Source organism: Tamandua tetradactyla, chromosome 13 (genome assembly GCF_023851605.1).
Source record: "Tamandua tetradactyla isolate mTamTet1 chromosome 13, mTamTet1.pri, whole genome shotgun sequence".
Classification (NCBI taxonomy): domain Eukaryota; kingdom Metazoa; phylum Chordata; class Mammalia; order Pilosa; family Myrmecophagidae; genus Tamandua; species Tamandua tetradactyla.
In genome coordinates this window covers 20,472,453-20,499,215 of record NC_135339.1, presented here as the reverse complement: position 1 = coordinate 20,499,215, position 26,763 = coordinate 20,472,453, and the positions used below count along the sequence as shown (strand labels likewise).

The 26,763-nt window shown below is 42.9% G+C and overlaps 1 protein-coding gene and 1 long non-coding RNA gene across 25 annotated transcripts in view; one reads left to right on the top strand and one right to left on the bottom strand.

The window, feature by feature from the left end:
- The window catches only part of LRMDA (leucine rich melanocyte differentiation associated), a 1,434,085-nt gene that overhangs the window by 846,520 nt on the left and 560,802 nt on the right, over nt 1-26,763 (top strand). For 22 of the 23 annotated variants that reach the window (XR_013161455.1, XM_077124815.1, XM_077124812.1 and 19 more), the window contains 2 exons: nt 3,542-3,679; nt 13,695-13,812. Coding sequence is in view for 22 of the 23 variants with exons in the window: in XM_077124815.1 (XP_076980930.1) it covers nt 3,542-3,679; nt 13,695-13,812 (256 nt within the window). In the remaining variant the exon portion in view is untranslated. Of the gene's footprint in view, nt 1-3,541; nt 3,680-13,694; nt 13,813-20,068; nt 21,157-26,763 lie in introns of those variants that run through there. The other variant, XM_077124824.1, reaches the window with a different exon arrangement.
- LOC143653668 (uncharacterized) lies at nt 7-8,462 on the bottom strand. 2 transcript variants are annotated; one of them, XR_013161466.1, is made up of 5 exons: nt 8,019-8,462; nt 7,491-7,604; nt 6,688-6,833; nt 1,789-1,894; nt 7-1,175 (listed from the first exon to the last, which is right to left on the bottom strand). It is a non-coding gene; the product is annotated as an uncharacterized LOC143653668 (long non-coding RNA). The 2 variants fall into 2 exon arrangements; XR_013161467.1 differs by having other exon boundaries at nt 7,491-7,601.

Genomic DNA, 26,763 nt, shown 5'->3' with positions numbered 1-26,763 from the left:
TGTATATAGAACAGTAACATATAATTTTTGTTGGACCTGCCAGTATAAAAAACTTTTTTCTTTAATTTTTTTTCCTGCAAACTTCCTTGTTTTATGATATGTTGAAATTTTTTAATATTTCACTAGAGAAAATAGATAATTCCATCTCTTTGCCTGGTTGATTGTAAATTGTTTTTCACCTTTAATAGTTTAGAGCACTTTCTTTTCATTTTGCCACTCATAACTGATAATGTTTCCAAAAAGTCAGGATTGTTAAATTTTGGGAGAACTCTAGCATGTTTCTTTTCTCTATGAGCTATAAGATATGAGGACATTTTAAATTAGTTGCATATAATGGTGTGTGTGTGTGCATGTGTTTGTATGTTCAAGAATTTAATTGTAAATGTTCTTTGAATTGATGAAGTTATTAGCCATTTTGTCATCAGCTTTGTGTGGCATGTTTGTGTCAGCTTGGTGGGTGCTAGGGATATTACTGGAACCAATCCCACCGGGAACATTGCAGTAACTTTACCAGATACAGAAGTGACTGCAAGCCACATAAATATACCATAGCAAGTCCTAATTAAATGTGACTTCTATACAGTGTCCCCTTGCAAGGTCCCCAGAGCTCCCAGTCACTCTGTCACCCAACTTGAGCGAGGGGTGATGGAAAAAGGCAGAATGAAGAATGTGATATTGACTGATTGCAGTTTAAATAGCCTACTTTTGAAAATTTTACAAAAATATGTGACAGGATGATCATCTCACTAGGGCCTTTCCCTTGGATGGGGCCTCTGCAGACAAGGAGTCCTCATATACAAGCTTTATTAACTTCAGGGTATATATGCATGTGAAGATTTATTTGAATTAAACTGGGTTTCCTTCCCCGAATGGCAGTGTGCTAGGCTTCCCATAACTGACCACCGAAGGTGGGGAAATCGCTTGCACTTCAACTCACTAACTCGATGCCAGTTTTGACTTCCCTTCTTTCACGTTTCCACCTTCATATAGTAGATGAAAAACACCAAAGTTTAACAAGTCTGTCCCTAAGAGGCAAATAGGTTATGGTTCGAGCAAACTTTTCCATCCATAGTAAAGAGCGAAGCTTCCTTTAGGGCACGCCCTTGTCTACAAAGGAATTATTTTGGTTTTTTTCAGCACATAAGCACCGTTCTGGCAGCCATTCTCTTGAAATCCTGCAAAAGACATACAGTGCTGGCCAGTGGCCTGACTGGCCCTTCCAGCACACACCCCTAACCCCTCCCTGGAATTAAGGCCTGTCTAAAAGACTTCGGGCAAGCTACTAGACCTAAGTTCTAGAGGTGTGTGGTGCGTCTAATGGACCCGATGTGGCTGGGGTGGTTGGGGAGGAGGGGATTGGAACATATGCTGAAGGGGAGAAATCAACGCTGGGGTTCTTGCCACCTGGATGACATCGCTGGCTCTTGCCAGTCCCAGGCACTGGAAGGGGACTTGAAACATTTTGAGGAAGACTATAAAGCCCAGAGCCCCCTGAAGTGTCCCTGCCCCAACTAAAGCATACTGAGAGAATACTGCCAGGACTCTCTTCCTTTTCCCTTTTTCTTTCTTTCTTTCCTTTTTTTTTTGTTAAGGAATGTGACGACTATAATGTAAGAGCCTATTGCAAAAGCCAAGCATTTTCTCTGAAATTGTTCACTGTCATTTTAATTAGTTATATTAGGTGATTTTCTTAAAGAGTGTGATGATTAAACTTCATTTTAAAAAGTAATGCATACATTTTGTCTTCAATGATGAGATACGATAAGGTTTCAACTCCTAGCTGCTTACCCACTTTATTTCCACCCTTTTTCCCTTCTGGTGCCTTCTCTCTTCTTGTCTGTGCTTGCCATGGCCCTCAGTCCAGTGGTCTTCTGTGGCTGTTCCTGGGTGGCGTCTTTGAAACGTTTGAAAGAGTAACAGCTTCAATGCCATTTTCCTGTTGTTGTTTTGGAAATGGGGACGATGCAAGCACATTGAAGCAAACAGTGGATGAATATGCTCCTGTACCCCTTGCTATTCCAGATTTTGCTTATGTTCTCCCTCTCATTCTCTCCCGTGCCCCTCAGAGCATAGCATTTGTTCTTACATATGATAACAGAATGTGTTTTATGAAACATGCTTGAAGGAACCTAGCTTGGTGAATAAATGACTTAAGGAAGACACTTGAGCTCAAATGTATGAAAGGTTGTCATGTGGGAGAGAAAATTGACTTATTCTTGGTGATCCTAAGTTGGAAGGACATTCAATCCCAGTGGAAAGCACAACTCTCTCTTGTGGTTGTCAGAGTTGGAATATGCTACCTTGTGGTGACCTTTGGCAGGTATGTTAGGGAGTCGATTCAAACATTGGTTGGGTTTGGAGTATGAGAAAATCTGGGTAAAACTCCAAGATTAGATAACAAGCACAGCTTTTTTACTTGATTTCATCTTTCTTTTCTAGGTCCATTTGGGCTTTCTCCTAGGAATGGTGCCCTGACTCTTTGACTTATGTCGCTCACCCTGTATGTTCTGACCCTGTGTGCCTACCCTGTGTTCCTGGCAAGGATTCCCGTTGTTTCTGCTAACATTGGCATATTCTTCTCCTCCATAATCTCCATTGCCATGTCAGAATCTGGCCTCCATCCACGGCCTTCTGGAACCAAACCCTCCCTAGGGGTCAACTCATCTCTATCTGTCTCAAGCTAGGACTTGATATGTGGATTAGGTTATCAATAAGTCCTTCCCAATACCTGAAACCCCTGAACATGTGAATCTTGCCTTATTTGGTTATGGGCCTCATTATCTGCCTTAATTGGCAGAGGAGCTTACTGAGAGGTGGCTCATGGAATAGCCTCACCACCATGTTCCTCCTCAATCTTTGTTCTTTCATTCTCCTTCATGTTGTATATATGCTATATATCACAGAAGATTCTCAATAAATGAATTTGAACCTGCCTAACTTGACTGAACATATCCTAATTTACTCTCTTTGTTTTTTCCTTCTTGCTTTGTTCTCAACTTTCTCCAACCCAATACTTTATCGCCACTAGCTAGGCCACTGAACAATGCTTAGCTCTACTGTAGGCTTTCAAATCAGGAGAGGGTGCCTGTTCCTGTTTGTGTTCATGTCATTCCTACATGTTTTCATGATACATTTTCCCTAAGGGGAAATATATATTTAATGAGGTCTTCAGAAATCATTCTTGCCTTTGTTGTTAGAAAAAAATGGCGTTTTATAGATTTGCTTATTGTGAAATATTTTCTTATGTGGAATCTATGCTTTCATCATTTTTTTTTTTGAAAAACAGAACCATAAAGGAAAGAGACTTGTGATCTGGACCTAGGTCTCCCTGCTCAGAGAAAAGTTGGTCTATGTCCCCAACATTGGAAATAAAAAAACTAGCAGTGCCATAAACCCACAGCTAAAGTGATTTCAGACTTCACTCGTTTCATCTCAAAGGGGGTAGGCTTGTCAGCTGCAAGGTTGTGACTGTCAGTTATGGTCTATGCTCCTTGCTAAGCCTTTTGTCTTCCTGCACTAAGATCCTTAACCTTTGTCACATCACTGATGTGGAGCGTCTGCTCGATCACCTGGCAGAAGTGACACCAGCCCTGGAGTACCTCAGCCTGCTGGGGAATGTGGCATGCCCCAACGAGCTGGTTGGCTTGGAAAAGGATGAGGAAGACTACAGGAGATACAGGTGAGTGTTTAGTTATCTGAACATGGTGGGAGAAGGAAAAACTAACACCTTTTGGTTTTGATATTATACTGTGGGGGTCTTAGTGGATGTTTGGTAAATGTGGACTTCCCATAACAATGCTAAACTTTCTTGACCTATTGGTATCCATTGTCTTCCTTCACTGAGGTCACAGGAACCCAGGAAAGTTGAAAAGCTGTTGGGCGCATTAGGTTGGAGATTGATAAACTCTTTTGGTAAAGGGCCAGATAGGAAATAAGGCTTTTGGGGCCGTAAATTCTCTGTTGCAACTGTTTGACCCTGATGTTATTACTGCAGAAGTAGTCATAAACAATTCATAAATGAACAGGAATGGCTATGTTCCAATAAAACTTTATTTATAAAAACAACAAGCCAGATTTGACCCTTAGGCTGTAGTTTGCTGACCCCTGCTCTATGTTTTAAGATCTTTCTCAGAATCACTTTTTTTAGAGAGAGGCCACTTGCCACCAAAGTTTAAAGAGCTCATATGCCATCCCAAAAGGAGACCCACAAAGACCCATGCCTCTCTACCGTGAAACAGACGTTAATGTCCACCAACCATGCAATTGGGGATCAAAGTATAAATGTGTCAGGAAAGTTTTCTTTCTTTTCTCAACTTCTAAACCTTTGGGTTTGAAATCCCTGATCCAAACTCACTGTTCCCAGGGAGCTTTCTTAGTGTTACACTGCTTACTGAATCCGTGCTGTTCTCCTTCATTTAAAATTCTCTGCGTTTTCCTTCTTGATTGTTGTTTTGCAAACGTTTTCATGATCTTTTTATATGTGTACACACTCTCATAACATAAGTGCTCGTGAACATCCCACTCCTAATCAATGCAGGAAGGAGGGAGAGAGAGAAGGGAAGAGTAAAAGGAAGGAAATGCAAGGCAGATAGGAACTGAAAATTACATGTGGAGAGGTCAGGGCCAAGGAAGATAATGATTTGAAAGAAACTCATTCTAATGGTATATGCACAAAAATCTATGATCTGTGGTGACCCATGAAGGAATGTAGTTGGGGCATTCATTTTGTATAAAGGTAGAACTGTAGTACTGTGTGCCATACCAGGAAGACTACTGAACATTGTAGATTAAAAACACACACACATAAGTAAAGCTGCAGGAATTCAGTTGTATTTCTTTATTGGGAAGCATATACCTTTAACCTCATTTTCTGTGTCTCTTAATTAATTTTGTAGGGAACCTTCACTGGTTTTTAAACCACCTGAGAGCAGAGCTCTGAACCCTCCTTTTGTTTTTTTCTTCATTGTAAATACTTTCACTTGGGATTTGAGTGTATATTCTGACAGTACAAGTATGGTTGCTCTAATAGGGAACATATTTCTAAATATGTATTTGTGTTACATATTTCTAAATCAGCACTTAAATTGCTTACTCACTTAGAACTGACTTTGCTTCTTGAAGACTCTTAGCAACTTTGAAGTATTGAACAACCTAGTTTCAGATGCACAGGGGTGATTAAAAGCATAGTTTATCTTTTTCGAGCAATTTGTTTTCAAGATGTGTCTTGGAAGGGTCAGGAAAATCCAAGAAAGTTTGCCCAATAAATATTTTTATTAAACGTAGTACTGTTTAGGACCTTTTTATTTGTTTTCTTTGACTTTTTTCTTTAGAGGTCTGTGTTTAATCATTAAAAATAAATTCTATATATGTATGTAGGTGTATGAGTATATGCATGCATATGTGTGTGTATGTGTGTGTTTGTGTCTGTGTGTATGCATATTTATGTAATACACAGAGTCATTCATTCTTTTTATTCATTCCATTCAATTCACACACCAGAAAGTATATAGCCAGAAAGTAACAGATGAATCCAACTTGAGGCAAATTTTTGTTTTTTTGTTTTTTTGTTTTCTAGAATGAGAGAAGTAGTAGCAAATAAAGGGCATATCAGGCTGTACAATGAAAAGAAAAATCAATACAATTATTTTTTTCATTGTAACTGATCACATTTGACAAACACTCATGGTGTAAGTTTAGCTTTGCCAGCGGGACCTTTAAAATGGGGAGTTTCGTCTAGGTGAGTCGTGTTTAGCCAGAGATATGGCTCCGAATCACGCAAGACATTCTGGTTCATTTTGTGGCAATTAAAACAAAAAAGTATGATTCTGATATTGGGCTGAGTGGTTTTTAAAATCCCTGGGGGTTCTAGCAGTTCCAGTTCATCTGTCACCATCATGCAGTGTTTTATATATTCCATTTTGTATATTTCTCTCATTACTTCATGTCTTTCAACATGAAGATACTAAACTTCCATAGGTAAGGTTTGGGTCTTCTAGTCTTTTGTAGCTTTATGAGCACCTAAAACAGTGCTGGGAATGTATTAGGGGTTTGGTTGTTGTTTGCTGGAAGTGGCTTGGAATTACCCTTCCCTCTCAGGAGCTGAACATGTGCAGACAGATGCAGCACCCTTTGGGCAGCTCAGAGACCCAGATGCTCACTGCCGATTAGGAGTCATGTGCACTTAAAAGTCAGGAAAGGGAGTTAAGCCAAGGACTGTTGTTCAGATGCAATCCAAGCCCTGGTTGTTGGGTCCTCATTCTTTAAGGAGGGCCTGATTCTAGAAGAGCTGTTCATCTCCTGAGTTTGGGTACCCTCCAAACCCATCTTCCCCACCGCAGTCCTGGACCCCTGGAAGGCACTGAAGGCTGGGGCTGGGAAGGCTGTTTGCAAGTGCACATATGGTGAAGTTGCCGCGAGGGACTGAATGCTAGAGACAGCACACAGGCAGAATCACACCTAGTCAAAATCACCTGCGGAAATCCGTACGTGTCCGCCATGAAAGCAAGATGCTCACACGCCGAGAAGAAATGGGAGCCGAGAAGAGTAGAGGGGATGTGAAATGTGTGCCCGTCTGATTTTACATCCGCTGTATGGCATCTGGTTGTTCAGTGGTAGAGCAGACCGATCCTCTAACACTTAAAATTGTATTGATTTTATTATTTTTGAATGTGTTTAAAATGCACTTACACTTGCATTTGGATGAAATCCGTGTCCGTGTGATTCCGTTCCTTTCTGTGGTCTCGAGGCAGCTCTGCTTCGTTCGGCCTGGAGTTCCGGCATGTGCCGCGCTCTGCTCCCACTCTGCTCGGTTCCATCTCCCAAGTTACATTCCCCTGAAAAATTTTAGAGTTTCACAATATGACTTCTGAATCCAGAATTCCTGTGGCATTTGGATTTCTACAAAGCAATGGATCTGCCTTTTTTCTTTTGGTAAAATATTTTCCTGGCCCTTCATCCCCAAAGCGTGAGGTCTGCCTTCCTTCTAGCTGTTACCCAGGGTCTAATAGTACAGACTCTATGTAAATTTATGTGACATTTTCAGTAGGAAATTGCTTAAAAAATGAATGATATTTCTACAGTTTACTGTTTTTCACTTTGAGTACATGTTCTGACAATATGTCTTCTATTAATCATTTAAGCAATAGTAGGAGCCTTAAAAGAGTGTATTCAGAAGCAAGAACCCATGGCTCATTTAGTGCTGTCTAAAAAAAATTTCTTATTGATTGGCATCCTCGGTGGTTATGTGATGTAATATTTATAATCTGTCACCCAGCCATACATCAAAACAAGTGGTTGTTTCACTTCCATGGTGGATGCTGATTTCAGAGGGGTCAGCCCAGTTTTAGGTCTTGCTGTGGCCAACCACCGGACCAGAAATGGAGAGTGACTAGATTTATGTCGTTATTGGAAATGGCTGCCTGGTGGCTCCGGTTTCTAGCTGACTCCCTCTCCCCTTCCCCCCCATCTACCCCTTTTGCTTCCCTCCTTACCCCTGCGCGCCCAGTTGGATTTTCCTGGCACACGTCCCCACGGTATAGCAGGCTCATTAAATCCGTGTGTGAATATGGACGTACTGCTGAGCTGGTCTGCGGCGTCCTGGCCTGCTGTGGGGGCGAGAAGCCATGCCTGGAGTTTCCCTCTGCCCCGCATCATAGCTCATGGCTGAGAAGTGCCTGTGGCCGTGTTGTTAGAGAACCTTTGTCCTATGCTTGCTCTGCTGTGTGGACACCCCGTGCTGCTGTTTCAGGGTGAATGCTGAGTGGAGGCCAATGTGATGGCTGGTTGCCTTGAGGGCCTGGGCAGGAAGAGGGCGGCGAGGCATGGCTTGGCCTGGAGACTACCACGGTGCTCAGAAGCCGCTTGGGGCTGCCCAGGGGCTCCAGTGCCGGCCTAAATCTGTGATGGGAAGCTTGAGGGTCCCGTACAGTCTATTTCTGGTCTTCTGCATTTCTTTCCTTTTCTTCTTAATGGAATGAGGAATGGGGTGAGGGCCTACAGTCTGCAGGGGGTCGACTCACCTGTCACATCAGAGAGTGGGTCTCACGGGCTCCAGGCTCCATCCTTGAAACCTTGTTCTTTCATTCTCTCCTTCCCCTCCAGTCTCGGGGTGGCCCCCCCTTCCTCCCTCCTCCCCAGGAGACCCCTCAAGATTCCTTACAGCTTTAAATTATTTAAAATGTGACACCCTTTGCGGGGTTGGGTGGGGGCGTGTCTGCCCAGTGTCTGCAGCACTCAGCCAAAAGGCAGGAGGGAGAGACCTGCCACGTCTCCTGTCTCCTGGCTGTCCTGGGCTGCCACCATTTCCCTGCCGCAGAGCAGCTGTAACATTTGTGGCTTACAGAACCCAGCTAGCATTCTCCAGCTCATCTACAATGTGGGCTTTGAAGATCACAAGAAAGCAAAGGTCACAACCCAGAGATCAAAGTGGCAGAAGCCCACAGCGTAATTGCCGGTTACCCTCTGTGGAGATCCTTGGTCTGTCCTGTGGGTGTATTGTTTGTACAGAGACTTCAAACATGCTGCCGGTGAACTGTGAGGAGAGTCAGCTGGCCTTTGGCTGTTGTCAGGCATTCATTAATGCTGTAGGTGAGCTCACCTCGGCTCATTAGAGTGAGCTCATTGTCATCTCTCAGAGCATCTGGAGTTATTCCACTTACTGTGTTTGTTCATTACTCTTTGGTCTTTACTGACTTTTTTTTCACAGTCCTCCTTTACCTGAAGGTGTGTGTGTGGGGGGTGGCGATGACATAAGGAAATTGGAATAACAAGAAAGGAGCATAAGGATGTGGATGTGTTTATTGTAAATTAACTTTGAGACACGTGCAGTTCAACCGAGCTAAAGCTCCAGGCGAGTTTAGAAGTCGTTCAGCCCATTCACTTTATTGCACAGATGGGGAAACCAAGGCTCAGAAAGGCGCAGAGACTGAATCCAGGTGACACAGCCAAATAAGTTCAGAGTGTGAGCTCTTTCCTCTGCCTAGTTAGTTCCAAACCTCATCATGAAGTGCTCCCTCCTGTAATTTTTCCCCGCACGTTTGAAAGCTTTGGTCTCCCAGATAAGCTGTATTTAAGCCATTGTTAACTTTTTTTGTTAATCAGTCTCATTTAACAGTTGCTCAGTGCTTCTCATCAGCATGGAGCAACCAGCATTACCGAAACAAGCTGATATAATTCGGCCGAAAGCAAAGAAGCCTACTGTTTTGTTGGTGTGCCCACCTATTCTGAAATATTGAAAACAGATCATGGATCTGTTGCCATGATGGCCTTCAGGGGTTCCCAGTAGGGCATAGGTAGCTCATGCCATGTCCACCCCCACCTCCCATGGAAGCAAGAAATAAAGCAAAGGGGCAGAGAATGCTATGTATATAGAAGGAAGTAGGAAAAACTCCAATGACCCTATGCCCCTATGTCCAGTCAAGATGGGGAAACATAGTATTTCCTAAATAGAGTCACTTATGAGAGAGAAACATGGAAGGGAATCTTAGGAGTAGATGATGACGACCCATTCTTGTTTTCTTGGTGGTTGTGGGGTATTACTGGGGGGGCAGCTGTGGGCAGGGGGTAGAGTGGGAAAGCAGCATCACCTCTCTTTATGACCTAGATGAAAAACTCCAGAGGATTTGGGCAGAGTAAGTTGATTTGGGAGGTTAACAAAAAGGACATTTTGTTGTTCCTTTTCTCCTGCCACCAGACTTAGCTCTCTCCTTAAAGGGGTACTTTAAGAAGCTGTAACACTCTCTAGAAGAGGGAGAGAACCTGAAAAGCTATGTGTGCTGTTCTCTTACTTTTAGAGAATCAGAGTTTCTAGACAGAGACAGATGGGTCCTTACACACCTTCCCGGGATCCCTGCTCTCCCGATAACCTCACCTTCCACATCACACCCAGCAGCCTCTGACTCCACGGCTCGTCGAGCTCCAGGGCTTCCCCGGAGCCACCTTGAGAAGGTCAGGAAAATTGGAGTTGCCCTCTGGAGCTAGGGACATGAAACTTAGAACTTAGATGGATCTCTTTCCATTAAGCAGTGCCCTGGCTTAACAAGCAGTTTTATAAATCTGAGTCTGACTCCGGGTGTCGCAGGATTTATAGATGGGGGGTTTCTGCCATAAAGTGGTTTATGATAGCTGCCTTCTGTGTTATTAGTAGCTGTCTCTTCCTTCAGCCATTGCTGTTTGATAATAGCCTTAAAATACCCAGAATTACTTACCTGCAAGCCCCATCCCTGATAGCCCTTGTTGACAGTCTGAATAAGTTTACTGCCCTTTTGTTGTACTTTACCTTCAAAACAAACTGATTGAACCATCAATAGCTCGTGGAAGCTGACAGAGGCATGTCATCTGGACTAGCCCTTGTGATTGCAGGTTATCTGGGGGAGTTAACCTTCCCGCATTGTTAACTGAAATGTTTTATGGACTATGCAACTTTAGGATACGGCTGTGATAACCCCAGTAACTAAGTAATACATCACAGTAAAGAGATTTGGGTGTAACAAATAACCCTGGATTAAATTTACAAGGCTTGAATTGATATTGTAAAAACCTTCATTCTGTGGCTTTGGGAATCCTTTCTTGTATTTTTATGGCAAACTTGTATTACACTCAGGATTGAAGCTGTGGCTTTTGACGCCTTGACATGACCTGCAGCAAGGGGAAATAGATCTCCCAAGACCAGGAAGAGCCAGGCAAGCAGGAAGCCCACTGACTTATCACTCTGCACATTAATGTTCGGAGCTGGTTCCCAACCACCAAGGAATAGGGACAGATGTGTCCCCACAGCTCTGGTGTGTTCCCACAGACATTGGGGTGGGGTGGAGCCGTAGCAGAATTGGGTGGAAAAGTCCTATTCTTACCGTCCTCATAATGCCCTGTAAGGCTAAGCCGCTACCTGTTTTTCCTCTGGGCACTGTTTTCACGAGAATGGTGGTTCTCCAAGTGTGGTGGTAAGACCAGCAGTATCAGTAGCAACTGGAAACTTGTTAAAAACATCTATTCTCATTCCCTGTGCCAGATCTACCAAAGCAGGATTTCCTGGGACAGGGCCCAGCCGTCCAGGTCAGAGCCCCTCCAGGTGATGCTCAAGCGTGGACACCCCTGAGCTAGAACATGGGCTCCTTGAGAGCAGAGGCCTTGTCTGCTTGGCTCACCCCCTTATTCTCAGCTCCTGGCTTGGTTCCTGGCAGTTGGGAGTTGTTCGATAATTATTTGTTGAATTGAATGAATGAGTGAGAGTGAATGAATGAATGAGTGAATGTCTGAATAAGAAAAGAAAGAATGGATCTCTAAGGAAGGGCCGCTGGACTCTGAGCTGAGCATCGATTTGGGGCCTAGTGTCCCTCAAACCTCTCCAAGCTGCTGATCTCTGGGAGACCGCAGGCTGGCTACTCAGGGAGGGAGTCAAGTACCTCCTAGTCCCGGGGCTTCCCGGCAGCCTTTTTCAAAGCCTGTTTCTTGGACTGTATAAGGAGAGTGCTCTGAAAACAGCAGCACTTTATCATCTGAAATTTTTAACTAGCTTAAAAGCCAGCACCTCTCTCTCCCTCTCCTTTGATTTCAGGGCTGTGATCCAAAGTGGGGCGAACTGACAATGCACCGTCTGTTGTCGCCGCAGTTGCTGCCAGCCCTGTGAAGGCATCTTTCATTCCGTCATTAAACATTGGCAGATTTTCTAATCCTCATGTTTTCTTCACCTGAATATTCATCTTTTCCCACCCTACACTTAGTGGGTGTCTTTACTCCTCTGAGCGTCACTCCTGACATATTGTTTCCGTCTGTACGTGTCTTCATTTGAAAGAATCTGTTGTCATCAAGACTTCGCTGCTGCACGCGGGAGATGGAAGTTTTCTCTGACATTGACTGAGCTGGTGGGAGTTCTGCTGGAGGGTGGAAGGGAAGTTTGGGCCTTCTGCAGAACTTTCCTGATTTGAGATAAGGCTAGAGGGCACTTAGAGAGAGGCTCAAGGAGAAATAGGAAAGAGTATAATAGATTGTGGCCAGGAGGAAGTGAAAAGTAGACAAGTTTCTAAGAACTTGGGCATTGGGGTAGACATTTTGGGGGAAGAAAAGTAGACCTCAAAAAAAAAAAAAGTATTCTTTGGCTATAAAAAGGAAGAAAGTTCTAATACATGCTATAAATGAACCTGGAAAGCATTATGCTAAATTAAAGAAGCCAGACACAAAAGGACATATATTCACCTATATGAAATACCTAAAGTAAACAAATTCATAGAAATAGAAGTAGGTTGGAAGTTACCAGGAGCTGGGGGGAGGAGGGAATGGGAAGCTATTGCTACGGGGTCAGAAGTTCTGTTTTAGTTGATGAAAATGTTTTAATAATGGATGGTAGTGATGGTAGCAGAACACTGTAAATGTAATGACTGCCACTGACTCATACATTTAGAGTGGCAAATTTTATATGTGTATGTATTACCACAATAGAAAGAATTTCAGAGTATTCTGACTTTAAAAAATGAGGAGCATGAAAGTTATCACTGAAGGCCACTGAGAGCTGCAGTCTCTGGCTTCTGAGTGGTCGGGAAGTGTGTGACTCGGACAGGCATGTGATGACCATTTTGTGATGTCCTCCACCTGTTGGGGTGGAAGTCAGGTCCTCCAGAAAGGAAGGGGCAGGCTGCATAACCCAAGTAACATCTATGTTGAGACAAAGCTAAGTCCTTGAGTGTGGCCTAGGGACTTGGTTGTCCTTCCTAAGAAGGTCAGGATCAAAATAATTGCTTGTGTGATTGGTGGAGTTTGGAGGCTTGATGGGGAGTATCTAGTTTGAGGATTGTCACTGAGGAAGAATTATAAGCGAGTATCTAACTTTTAGTTTTGAAAGGCTTGGGCACTTGCCTATGACCCTGGTCAAGTGGATTGTCTTATCAGTTCCACATATACCTTTTTGGAACAGTTCATTACAAGCAGGATTGGATCCATTATGGGTGTCACAGTATTATAGGAGTGGAGAGCACGTGGCATTTGCTGGGCTAATATCCCCCTAGAAACTAACTCCTCTTGTTTCTCAATGACAAAGCCCATCTTCATAATGCCAGTGGAAACATCTCAGTGATGATGAGAACATGTCTTCATGACCTCTATTTGATGCCTGGGGAAAACATTTTTCAGTTATACATGTTCCTTACTTCTTTTCCAAAGTCTTATGGTTGCTTTTATAACCTACATACCCTCTTATTTTTCTGGATAGCAAGTCAGGGTCTCATAGCTTAGCTTCCAGTTGAAGATCTTTTAATATCTCAGAGATGAGAACAATGCATATAACCTGTAGAAATGACCATGGCATTAAGTGCTGCATCCAGGTTGTAGGTTAGTTTTACTGAAAACTTTCTGTGTATGAGGAAGTGGTACCCATTTTCCAGAAGCAAGGAAGGGAACAAACACATAGATAGAGGCCTGCTGAGTAATCCAGGAGTGCTGTATCTGTGTGTACATATCTCTCTTTGAATCAAGTACAGCCATTGTGCTTTATGAAGTTTAGTTGTATGTCTGTATAAAATGGAACTTTCAGATTTCCCTGAAGAGTGACTGTTTGTTCTTTATGAAGGAAAAGAGGAAGAGTAGCAGCCAATATCTACACTTTTGAAGACCGGATGGTGTGGATTCCTGGGGATCAGACAAATTGCATGGACCTTTGAGATTGTCATCCCAGCCCTACTGAGTTGTCTCTGGTTTATCCCTTCCAGATGCTTTGTTCTGCACAAGCTGCCCAAATTGAAGTTTCTGGATGCCCAGAAAGTGACCAGAGAGGAACGTGAGGAAGCGTTGGTCCGAGGGGCGTTCATGAAGGTGGTGAAACCCAAGGTAAGCTACCGACTCCCTGGTCCTCATGCCAGCAGCAGACATGTGTATGCTATCTCATGCCTTTGGCTTGGAGCATGGAGGATGTCCTCCTGTGTGTTTAGCATGCAGGTGGGATCTCATACCAGGGTTTCAGCCATCCTTACATTATTGTCCAAATGTGAGGCTGGACTGGGTATAATCTGAATCTGCCTGTGATTCATTATCAGGGGACTTCATGATTATTTGAAGTTCTGGGGGGAGTTTCACTCCTATGTCTGGAAGATGCTATCTTCAAGTGGGGGGCCTCTGCCATTTGGGGCTGAGAAAAAAGAAAGAGGAGAGCACCTGGACAGGTAGTAGTCTACTGGTGCTTACAGGCTGCCCTTCTTTCTTGTGACCAAAGGGAAGCTAGAGGAGAACTTTGTTCTCCCATCCACAGGTGAGGATTCAGTAGCCATCTGAGATATCGTTAGCGTGGAGGGCAATTTTTTTTTGACAATACATCCCCAGGCCCATGTGTGCTCCCCACATGTGGTTCTCCAGAGTTCATTGGAGTGTTGTCTATTGACTTGTCTTCACCAGCTGAGTCTTCATTGACGATGTGTAACTTAACATGGTATTATCTTAATTTCAGCTCTGATGAGGTAAGGGGAATTTGGTTCTGAGTCTTAGATTCAGGTACAAGGAAAATTTTAAGGGTACGAGGAATATCTCTTTGGGAGCAGTTGGAATCCTTCAGTGAGGCCTGAGGCTGGGGAATGGGCATGACCCTTTGGAGACCCATCACCACCTGGGGCTCTGTGGACCTGCAGTCACCTCTGTGGAATTGCAGCTTGTGTGATGAAAACACTGGCAGAGAAATCTGAGAGGTCTAGTTTGTCCTCGGTTATTGACGTATTGCACTCTGCACATGCATTAGGAATGATGAAGGGAGATAAGGAAAACAAACAAAAACAAAACAGAAAAATGAAATCTCTTTCATCAATTTGCTTGGCTCGCAGCTTACCTCAGGCCACTTTCTTTCCCTGAATCCATGAGGTACAACTTATTTCCCATTATGAGGAATAAAATTGCTAACAGTTGTGGAAATACACGGTATGGAGGGTATAATACTGGCAGATGAGGGCATTGTTACCTGTTTCAGCATGTGGGAAATTAATTGAATGATTCATTTTGTAGCTATTAAAGTGTTAACAGTTCTCCTTGTTGAGGCGTAGGTTTGACTTATTGCTCGTGGCTGCTTTTAGTTATTCTGGCTTTTGTAGTTTTGTTCAAATTATTTCATATTTTGAAGGAAATATTTCATTATTTCTTTCCTGGCTTCCATTCTTTTTTTTTTGGTGAAAATACTCGAGAGATTAGCCAATGTTGCTGAACCAGTGAAGTACAACAAATGAAGTCTTTATAATATCTAGGTTGCAGCCCATCCTGCATTTTCCTCTTTCATGTGCACAGTTTCCAGAAGAGATTGACATTCTCCCCACTGTTGTCATCTCTGACCTGGGAAGCTCTACATTGTCACTGAAAATCCAAATGGGTGATACACGTAACACCCACCAAGTTTGGGCAAGGTACTCAGAACGTTGTCCTAAACTTCTTTGCATACATATTTGCAATCCTCACATAACCTTGTAAGGTTGGAGGAAGGGATTAGTCTGACTGAACAGATGAGGTCATTCAGGCCCAGAGAAGTCCATTGGGTTGCCCAGGTCACACTGCTCAGAATTGCCCAAGCTGGAACTTTCCCCAGTGTCTGTGACCACAGAACCCGTGTTCTTCTCTCTTTGCTTTGTTACCTCTGCAACTGTGAGCTAAATATTTTCCCTATGGATCTCTTTGTTCAAGTAAAACCTTCTGGAGGTCCAAATGAGTAAAACATATAAAAGCAGGACCTTTCTGTAAGAGTGTGGTGGGGGAGGGGAGAAGCAGGGGCAGGGAAGATGCCAATCCTCCCCTGCTTTGGAAAGCAACTGAGAATGGCTCCTTAAAACCCAGTATTGGCTGTTTCTTTGAGTCATTAGCAACATCAGCAGAAATGCTCTTCAGAGTTACAAATTAGTTTCTAATCAATTGGAGAATTAGCTCATGTTGGTGTGATTGACTCTAATATCCTGCTAACCTATTAACTGTATTAAGCTTTAAAATCCCCAGTAGTTGTTTGGGAGACAAAGCCTACAAAGCATGGGGACTGCAGTTTTTTCCATTGAGGTCTCCGCTGGCGAGGACTCCAGGGGTCCCCTGGTCTGCATTCTCACTTTGTGGCCGAGGAAGCTGGGAGAGGCCGTAGTTTCCTGCCCAGGAAGAACTTGGACCGGAACCCAGGGGTGTGTGCTTCCAGTTTAGTGTTCTATTTATGCCCTGATGCTTCAAGTACTGGAGAAGATTTCTCTGTGTTCCTGGTTTCACCTGAAACCGTGTGCCTCCCGTGCATGGCAGGCAATTCCCTTTTGTCTGTTGTTTTCCGAGCTATGTACCGGTACTTTTGTTGCAAATCGAAAGAGGCCAAATGAGCTCCTTGCTGAATTAATAAACTGGATTAAAAAGGCTGGTTCTCACCTGCTCACAGTGTGTGCCGACATGTTTGTTCATATGCAGGTGTGTATACACACTATCCATCTCTGTGTATATATACATATGCATGTTCTGGGAGGCTTGTGTATACCCGGAGCTGGCTTCTAAGTGGAGAGCAATTTCCTGCCTGTGAATTGCCAACGCTGAGCTGAGCACACTTGGTGAAGACCTATTTTTCATAACAGGATCGGAATCTCAAGTTGGCTTCTGTCCTTTCCGAGGCGGCAAAGGCCTATTGTGCTGATTCAACAAAATGCTCTGATGGATGATCAAGGGGGCCTTGATTTGGGTAGCTGTTTTCATTTTATTCCTGACATAAAGTATTTGGGAGAATGGAAAATGCCTCTCCAATCACAGACCCTGCCTTGGAGGTAGGGAACGGGGCAGTCTGGGTGTTCTCGGCTGACGCAAATGCAAACTCATCCAGGAACTAATCAGCCCCCTATGTCACAAAGGTTTGATTTGGAACCTGTCAGGCCCCAGTGCCCAGGGACGCGTTCTCTCTCGCTTTCTCCCATGATGTCACATCTCTCCTTCATTGTTTGCTGCCTTTTGGCTTTTGTTGTACAAAGCTGCCTTCTGTCTGAGCTCTGATTGTTCCACAGAAGGATGCGTCTATTCATTAGGAACTGATAGCTAATGTTGCAGTGGATTCTTCCAGACCTGCAACAGCTGGGCTTTGCTTATTTCCTGGGATTTTAAGGAAAATATACATCTTTGTTGACTATTGACCACTGAATCACGCCTGTGTCAATGCATAGAGCACCAAGCTGGCTGCAGAGAAGGGTGAGGCCCCCAAAGCAAAGCTTCTGTAATGACCACTCCGTGACCCCCCCTTGTTGCGCGGGAAATGCAGATCAAAGCAGCGCAGCAGGCCTGTCCAGGAGGGCATGCGTGGCCGGCACATCACAGAGCCAGCTCAAGAATCCGACAGTCAGAATTGCTTAATTATGTCCTGGCTTTGTAATTATTCATCCCTGTTCTGGCAAAGAGCACAGTTGTCATTTCTTTGACATAATTATTTAAAGCTGAGCCCTCTTGTTTACAGGCATGTATACGAAGTTGGCTACCAACTGTTTAATCTTCAGAACCTTATAGAAGTAGTGGGAAGAGCAGCTTCGGGGGGCAGCTGGACAGAGAATCACAGTTTATGTCAGCATGTGTATTTTTGCTTCTACTTGTGGCTATTCTCTTGTATATAAGGTATTAGATACATTCGTGAATTGAATGTCACTGTGTCCTTAGGAGCGCTCATCGTGTGTACTTTGTGTATTTATGTAGTTCGTGTATTTGTGTTGTTTGTGTATTTGTCCATGTGTATCTTTGGATTTGTTTGGTAGGATTTTTTTTCTGATTGTGGAATGTGTGTGAGGAAGCGAGGAGAGAAAGAGAGGGTGGGTGGAGGGACAGATGACAGAGAGAGGGAAAAATGTGATGTGTTAAACAGATAAAGTGCTGAGTACATAGATTGTAGAAGTTGTTTTTATTCTTGCCCCTGAGCTGAATGTTATATGGGTTCAAGGTTCACCTGCTCCCATGAAAGCGCAGCCCTGCTCTTGACCTTGAAGTTAGTTCCTAACTCCCCTTGGGGCCTTTAATTTCATCCACAGGCTCTGTGTCGATGTCTTTGGGGTGTCCACCAAAAAGACAACCGGAGGGATAAACAGGGAATGGGATCGTGGGGAAGCCAGCTTCTCATCAGGATGAGGAAGTCGTTTGTCCTCTTGGCTGTCACCCCCTTGAGGACAGGACTTCGCCTGCTTTGTTCACGTCCATATTTCCAGTGCCTGTAAGAGTGCTTGGTCTATAGCAGGGACTTAGGCCATACCAGTCAAAAGAATGAACTGTGAACAGCAGAGCATATTGGATGATCCATCCTGAAAGGTTGTCTGTGCTTTCACTGCCTCAAAATGGTCATCATGAAAAAACAGGAAAGTGACCTTTGCCATAAGAGAATGTGCAAACCTGTGCAACGGCAAAAGACAGATTCTGGGATGCCTCCTGATTTTGCCAAAGCTTTTACCCTGGTGTTGCTTATGATGGCATACCCCACAGCTGCCGTGATCGCCATGCATCCTCTTGGCTTTTCCATCTGGCAGCATTTGTGGTGGAGGCAAAGGTGGGATGGGAAGCTTCGTGTTCCCCATCACGGCTCGAGATATCCCCAGAGTCGTTCTGCTCTCAGAATCCCAAGCTTTTATTTTAAGAACTAAAAAAAATTCTTTTTTAGAAAGTACACCAAGGCACCCTCCATGTCAATATGTAGCTGAGATGTAATTTTCCATAAGAGAGCTCTGCCTCGTTAGCTGCCTTTTTGGTTCACTAATTGTTTTTATGGCTAGCCTAGTACTTTACTACTTACCACCTCATTCTTAGCCATGGATGTGTAATGTCTTTGATATCTTTTGTATCATTAAAGTACCAGTCCAATTAAGAAGATGTAAAAGACTGTCGGAAACTACTTGTAGATTGAGTGTTAACTTTAGTATTTATAACCAATGTTTTCAAGAATATGTAGTTTACGTAAAGCCGGAGTTTGCTTGTAAATAAATATTATAAACCACAAATACATGTGGTTAAATAGGTGATAAGCCAGTTTATACAGAATGTTCTTTAAAATACCAAACAATTAGAACGAAACTAAAAATGGCAGTTAGTTTTCTGGATATTTCCAACTACCTGAATATGTTAGTGTTTTAGGATTCTTTTCTGTTTTCACACAGATGTTTCTTGTCTGGAGACACATTCAGATGCTATTTCCAGTTACTTTATTGTAAATTTTGAAGGGAGAAACACTTTTAATTAATTTCTTCTTTGGAGAATGCTTACATGATATGTTTAGGAAAAACTCCAGAAGCCAACAAATTACAATTTGTGTCTTTTTAATCCTTGTTCTTCATTTCACTGTTTTCCGTATTTACTTGAGGGGAAAATTACTTAAGATTTCGTCTGTCTCCATTTTAAACATCATGGTGTCCCATGGCTAGAGTAACTGCTTTCAGAATATTGCTTTTCAGAGGGAATTTTTGAGGGTTTTCATTGCCTTGTATTTGAAATCAGAGGTACAATGTTACAGGTAGACTTCCCCGGGTCTCTAGGGTCTGGCAAAGCTCTATAGAAGGAGAATTAAATCCACAGTAAAAAGAAGGAATGTGAGATAGAACCATGGGTGCTGGTCGTAGTTTCTAAGAAGCCACTGGGACCTGGCAACATGCTAAACACGTTGTAGGGACCACTCTCTGGTTAGCCCAATAGCTGGTGTCTCCAGTGGAGCCATCAGTTCTCACTGTGCCCCAGTGGTGCAGATTCCCGCTCCTCCTCTTTTTGCTCTCCAACGTGGCTACTCTTGTCAAAGATGTTTGGACACATCTCTAGAAGGTCATGGAAGTAAGTACCTCTTAGGTGTGGGGAATGAGGTAAGTATTCCCACGATTATTTGTATGTATAGCCCCTTGAACCTGGGAATTGAGGTACTTTATATTACTTGTCAAAACTTTCTCCTTTCCACCACCCTTGCCATACATCCCCTTCTAAGGCAGGAAGAAGTGTACTTCTCGATCCCATGGATTTTGTGTTTGGACATACAATGCTTTAGCCAATGAAATGTGAGTAGAAGTGAGAGCATGCCAATTCTAAGCCAATGAGTTAAGAGGCATCATGTGTTTCTACTTACTTCTCTTGTGCTTCTGTCATTTGCTATGAAAAGACTATGAGACACATTGAACAGATCTGCACCTGCCATGGAGGCTGAAGCAGAACCACCCCAGCCAACCACAAGAAATAAATACTTGTTCTATAAGTCGTTAAGATCTTGAGATTGTGTGTTATTGTGTATATTAGTTTGTAAGCTGCCAGATTGCATTATACTAGAAATGGAATGGCTTTTATAAAGAAAATTTAAGGTTACAAGTTTATAGTTGTAAACCTGTAAAAATGTCCAAACTAAGGCATCCAGGAAAAGATACCTAAATTCAAGGAAGGCCAGTGGGTCAGGAGCACCTCTCTCAACTAGATAGTCACATGGCTGGCATCTGCTGGTTAGTTGCTCTTGGGCTCCATTGCTTTCAGCCTCTGTTCCTGTGGGGGTTCCTCACTTTGCTTCTCCAGGGCTGGTTTTCATCTCTTAGCTTCACTTGGCTCTCTTCAGGTTCTGGCTTCTTAACATCTCATGGCAACATCTACTGGGCTCCAAATATCTCCAAATATCTGTGTCTCTGTTCTCCAAATGTTGGCATCTGTTTCAGCTCTGAGCGCTGAAGTTTCTGTGGGCTCTGTCATTTCTTAGGTTTCTCCAAAATGTTTCCCCATTTAAAGACTCTAGTAAACTAATCAAGTCCCACCTGGAATGGGTGGAATCACATCTCCATCTAATCAAAAGGTCATACCCACAACTGGGTGTGGTGATAATCAAAAGTTTCCAGCCTGCAATATTGAATCAGGATGAAAAGAAACGGCTCTTCCCACAAGATTGGATCAGGATTAAAACATGGCTTTTCTGGAGTACATAATACTTTCAAACTGGTACATTATGTATTATTGCTGCCCAAATCTGACTAATTCATAGGACAACCCATGAATACAACTCCCTCTGACTCTTCCCTGTCCACTTGGAAAAGGGCTTTAAACAACAACCCAACCTGTGGCTTCGTGAAGATATTTGATGTCATTGGCCTTCTAGCACCAACTTCTGTAGGCTTCTGGATGCTTAGCAACATAAGACAGCAGGGCCAGCTGCATATTTGACTGCCTGGTTGTATGTTATTCAATGCATGGAAACTTTTCTGATACAGGAGTGTGCTGGTTTGAAAGGAATTATGCCCCCTAAGAAAAGCCATGTTTTAATATAAATCCCATTTCATAAAGGTAGAATAATCTCTATTCAATACTGTATGTTTGAAACTGTAATGAGATTATCTCCCTGGATGATGTGATTTAGTCAAGAGTGGTTGTTAAACTGGATTAGGGGATGACATGTCTCCACCCATTTGAGTGGGTCTTGATTAGTTTCTGAAGTCCTATAAAAGAGGAGAATGAGAGACTCAGAGAGAGAGCAGAGACTGCTGCAGCACCATGAAGCAGAGATTCCACCAGCCAGCGACCTTTGGAGATGAAGAAGGAAAACGCCTCCCGGGGAGCTTCGTGAAGCAGGAAGCCAGGAGACCGAGCTAGCAGATGACACCGTATTCGCCATATTCCTGTCCAGCCGAGAGAGAGAAGCCCTGACTGTGTTCGCCATGTGCTTTCTCACTTGAGAGAGAAACCCTGAACTTCATCGGCCTTCTTGAACCAAGGTATCTTTCCCTGGATGCCTTTGATTAGACATTTCTATAGACTTGTTTTAATTGGGACATTTTCTCAGCCTTAGAACTGTAAACGAGCAACTTATTAAATTCCCCTTTTGAAAAGCCATTCCATTTCTGGTATATTGCATTCTGGCAGCTAACAAACTAGAACAAGGAGTAAAAACAATACATATCCAGAAAACCTCTTCTTTTGCTCAGATGTGACCTCACTCTCTCTAACCCGACTCTGCGAGTAAAATCATCACCCATCCCCCTACCTGAGGCGTGACATCCAGAGGTGAACATCTCCCTGGCAACGTGCAACAGAACTCCCAGGGACAAGCCTGGTACAGTGGAATTGACAATGCCTTCCTGACCAAAAAGGGGAAAAGAAATGTAACAAATAAGGTATCAGTGGCTAAGAGAGTTCAAATAGAGTCGAGAGGCTATTCTGGAGGCTGCTCTTATGCAAGCTTCAGCTAGATGTTGCTCATTACCACAGTTTGCCAACCCCCAACCAACATCATTCCTATTTACCCTAAAGATCATCTCTGATCTTTTTGAGATTCTTCAAAAACTTCATGCACTAAGATTGCTTTCCAGAAACCAACAACCTCCATATGGTTCCTAGGCGAGATAAGTTCTGGAACTCAGAGGGGCCAGCCTCTTCAAGAACATCAACCACTTCCATCCCCTTTTCCCATATTGTCGACCCCCTTTCCAGCATGAAAAAGTTGGAATGGGCATAGCCCAAAGAGCCCTAAAGATTGGGAGAAGTATCAAAGGAGAAGGAGAATTTATAAGAGAAAAGATAGGATTTAACAAATGAGTATGACTGCTGAAACATTATATTGATATTTTTCTTACTCTCCAATGTTTTGGAGCAGCTAGAAGGAAAATTGTGGAATTGTAACCCATACCAGATGCTGAAATCTGTTTTATAACTACTTGTTACAATGTACTTTGAAATTTATTGCTTTTTTGCATATATATTTCACAATGAAAAATATTTTAAAAAATCCCCCTCACCCCCCAAAAGAGTGTTAATTTCACCATTCAGAAGGGAGGATTTCATTTCTGCTTTAGCCAACTAGCTTCACTGAAAACCTTCTTTAAAATTCCCAGCTTGTGGTTTGCCTTACAGAATGTGAACTTGCCCATCCCCACGGTTGTGTGAGCCAGTTCCTATTAAACATCTTTTGATATTTACATTGTATTTTTATGTTATATATATATATATATATATATATATATATATATATATATATATATATATATATATATATAGCCTATCATTCTGTTTTGCTAGAGAATATGGCCAAAACAGGAATTTTTCAGATATCTTTCTATTATTGATTAAAATTTATTTCCATTGTGGTCAGAGATCATATTTTATATGATTTGACACCTTCTCAGTGTATTGAAACTCATTTTTTGGTTAGAATATGACTTTACCTTGGTAAATATTTTGTGAACATTTGGTAAGATGTATATTCTGTTGGGTGGAGTATACATTTAGGTTGGAAAAAAATGAAACTATAGCATATTTTAAATGTCTACTATGTGCTACATATTGTACCAGCTTCTTAGCAATATTGCTTTTAATTTTCTCCTTGACTTTAAATCTACAAATGAAGAAACTGAAATTCAACATTATCTAAAAATACAGCACAATGTAGAATCAAGTTCTTCCTAAGGGCTACCTAAGTCTCAAAGTCAATATTCCTTTCATTGTAGACCTCAAATGACCTTAACCAGGGAACAAAACCACCTTAAAGCTCACACTCTTTCTACTGTATGCTCTAAATTACACTAATCAGGTGTTTTAGTTTCCTGGATGCTCAAACAATACACATACAGTGGGTTGGCTCAAACAATGAGAATTTCTTGGCTCACGGTTTTGAGGCTAGGAGAATTCCAAAATTTAGGTGTCAACAAAGTGTTGCTTTCTCCCTGAAGACTGTGGCATTCTGGAGCTGATTGTCTGATATCTTTGGGGTTTCTTAGTTTTTCTGTCACAGGGTAATGCACAGGGCAGCAACTTTTCCTTTTTCTTCTGGGTTCCATTAACTTCCAGCCTCTGGCTATTCCCTGTGGCTTCTATTTTTGCGTTAAATTTTGTTTGCTTATAAGGATTTCAGCCATATCGATTAACACCACCCTCATTTAGTTTGGGCACAACTTAAGTAATGTCTTCAAAGCTCTTATTTACCAATGAATCACACCCATAGGACCAGGGGTTGGACATGAACATGGCTTTTTTGGGGACATAATTCAGTCCCCAGCACCAGACATGGATATGTGATAGATGATAAGGGCATGAAGACCACGAGACAGAATGAAGTCCAGGGCAACCTTTTTTGTGTATGCATATGCTATATGGTGGGACTCACATATCATTCTTTTCCACGTCAATATCTCAATACTGAAGCACCATTTGTTGAATTTCTGTTTGATTTTTTGAAGTGCATGGGCCAGGAATTGAACCCAGGTCTCCTGCATGGCAGTTAAGAATTCCACCACACAACTACCCGTGTACCGTCTCCAAGCTAACCTTTTAATTTTCAATTTTGACCTTGTATCTCCCTCCCCTCTCCCCATTTTGGTCAGAAGCACAGGCTAGGGAAATATTGCAGGAGCCAAGCTACGGAGAGTTCTGTATGTTAGGCCAAGTTTGGAATTTATTTTGAGGGTGAGAAAGAAAGTTGGTAAGGTTCAAAGTGGAAGAAAAGCAGGGACAGGTCTACGTCTGGATGCCTGGGTATCTGTGAGAGGGAGTGGTAGTGTTGTGTGCATGGCAGGGGCTTTAGACATCTATGAAGCAACTCGGTTGGCCTCAGGCTGCCCTGGCATTCGGAGCGCCCAGGTCAGTGCTGTACTTAGGTGGCCACTGAGGTCATACAGGAGACCTGGGTTCAACCTCAAGAGAGCTGGGGCTGCAGGGAAGGAAAGGGTCCAGGTCACTACAAGCATTTCAGAGGCTAGGATGAAGAAGAAAATTGGTGGCTGTAAGAGGCACAGTGGTAACTCCTCCAGGCAGTGGGTGCCAAGGCATTCCCTAAAGTCCTTTGATGTTTTCTTACCTAAAAGACCCTGTCCTCTATGATGTCACTTGTCATAGTTTTAAGGAGCTAACTTAAGTCTGCTTAACTGGACCATGACAAGCCTTTATTTGTGTGATCTCTGGTAATGACTGAGATGGAGCCTTGATAGCTGAATATGTCTGTAATCTGCACTTTAGCAGCTTGATGATTTCTTGATCCACTTTAGAAAAGGGCTTTTTGGCATTTTAGGGCTTTTGCAATTTAAGTTTTATTATTATTATTTTAAATTGGGCTCAAAGGGAAAAAGAAGAGGGAGAGAGAGCAATGAAGATGCTTTGTTAAGAAACTGGGGTCCCGGAGGATGACATTGGGATGTTGATTTAGTCACTCATTTTTAAATCTATCATTACCGTGGGTTCTTCACAAAGCTTCAGGTCTTAGCAGGGATTGGACTCTCCAGTAACATGTGCATTTATGAGTTTGAAAGATACCTTATCCTCAATATGCTTTTCTCTCCCCTTTTATTCTGAGTGTGTTGACTCTAGGTGAGTGATGAGGAAGAGTGGGTTGGAAACACAGGGGCCACTTTTCTAGGAACAGAGACACAAAAGCAATGACTGGCATACGAGTGAAGGCAGGGCCACGACAGGATCAGCACGCTTACCTCTTAGCTGGACCGTGGCCTTGCTTTCTGTCTTTCTGAACTCTGTGGCTTCATGAAGCTCTACCTGGCTCAGAACATCTTTTCTGGGCCCAGGGAAACATCCTATTGTTGGGAATGAGCTTGCAGACAGATAGGCATCCTAGAATCCTACACGGCAGGGAGGCCTGTGCGATGGATGGGTCAGTGGGCAGCCACGCTGATTCCAGGCCACTAGGGAAAGACCATAACCTTCATTCTGAATCTAACTGATTATACATTAACATTGTATATAATTCCATGATGAAAGAGGAAGGAGAAAATGAGGATGGCATAGTCCCATTTTCTGTCCTCGAGTTCTGTTTTTGCCCAAACTGCCTAATAATAGCAGGCAAAAGTAGACTTTGAGAAGAAGACTTAAAGAAAGCTCCTGCAAACTTAGTGATGAAAAGGCTGTTTCTGATACTGAATGTCCACTAGTTCTTTTTGTTGTCCCAAAGAGCCCAAAGTACTGTGCAATTCACCTTCAATTATCCATCTTGCTGAGAATCAAAATCTGTACCCAAGTTTCACTGAAGCAGAACGATGGTCTGCTTGTATGAGTGTGTGTAATGCATTCTCTTAAAGACATCATCTGGGGAAATTCCAAATTTCCAGTTTATAGTGGGAACTTAATTTATGCCTCTTCCTTCCTCCACACTGTAGACTCAATGAGGAGCCAGATGCCCAGAGGATGCCTCATTTTTAAATTATCTCTACCCTGAAGCCTCTCCACCCCAAACTGGTTCTCTGAGGCACAAATAGAAGCTCATTTTTTGTTGCGAGAGGAGATTTCTGAAACATTCCCACTCCCCCCTTGCCTGTTTCTCCAGAGAGCCTCTTCCTACCTGCCAAGAGCTTCACAAACCTCCATGTTCCCTTATAGCTATTGCATCTAGTTGGAAATTCCCCATAACTCTCCAGGAAGGGAGTTTCTGCCTCTCCGTTGTTCTGGCCACCATGACTTACTTCTGAGGGCCACGTACGCACGGTGACTCCCAAGGATTCTTCACTGGCACTCTCACCAAGCACAAGCAGAGTTGCACAAGCATGATAGGGCAGATCTGCCCTTGGGGTCCCTGCAGGTCGGTGGTACAATTAGCTCTTTCATTTGCTTTTCTGCTCTTTACAGGAGAGTGTCTTAGATTAACAGACAGGGCAGCATCAATAATGCACAGATGCTCTGTAATTGGGGCTTCCTTTGATGTTAATTTAGCTAAGTTCAGTGCCATTGTCAGTGATAGCAATTACTCTCAGCTTTTTCACCAAGGACATTTTAGGATAATTTTATTTTTCATGTGCATTTTAAAATATGGCAGTAAATTTTGAGCTACATTACCTGAATTAGAACTCATTATTTCTTTTCACCAGACAGCGAATGCTCTCTGTCTGGGCT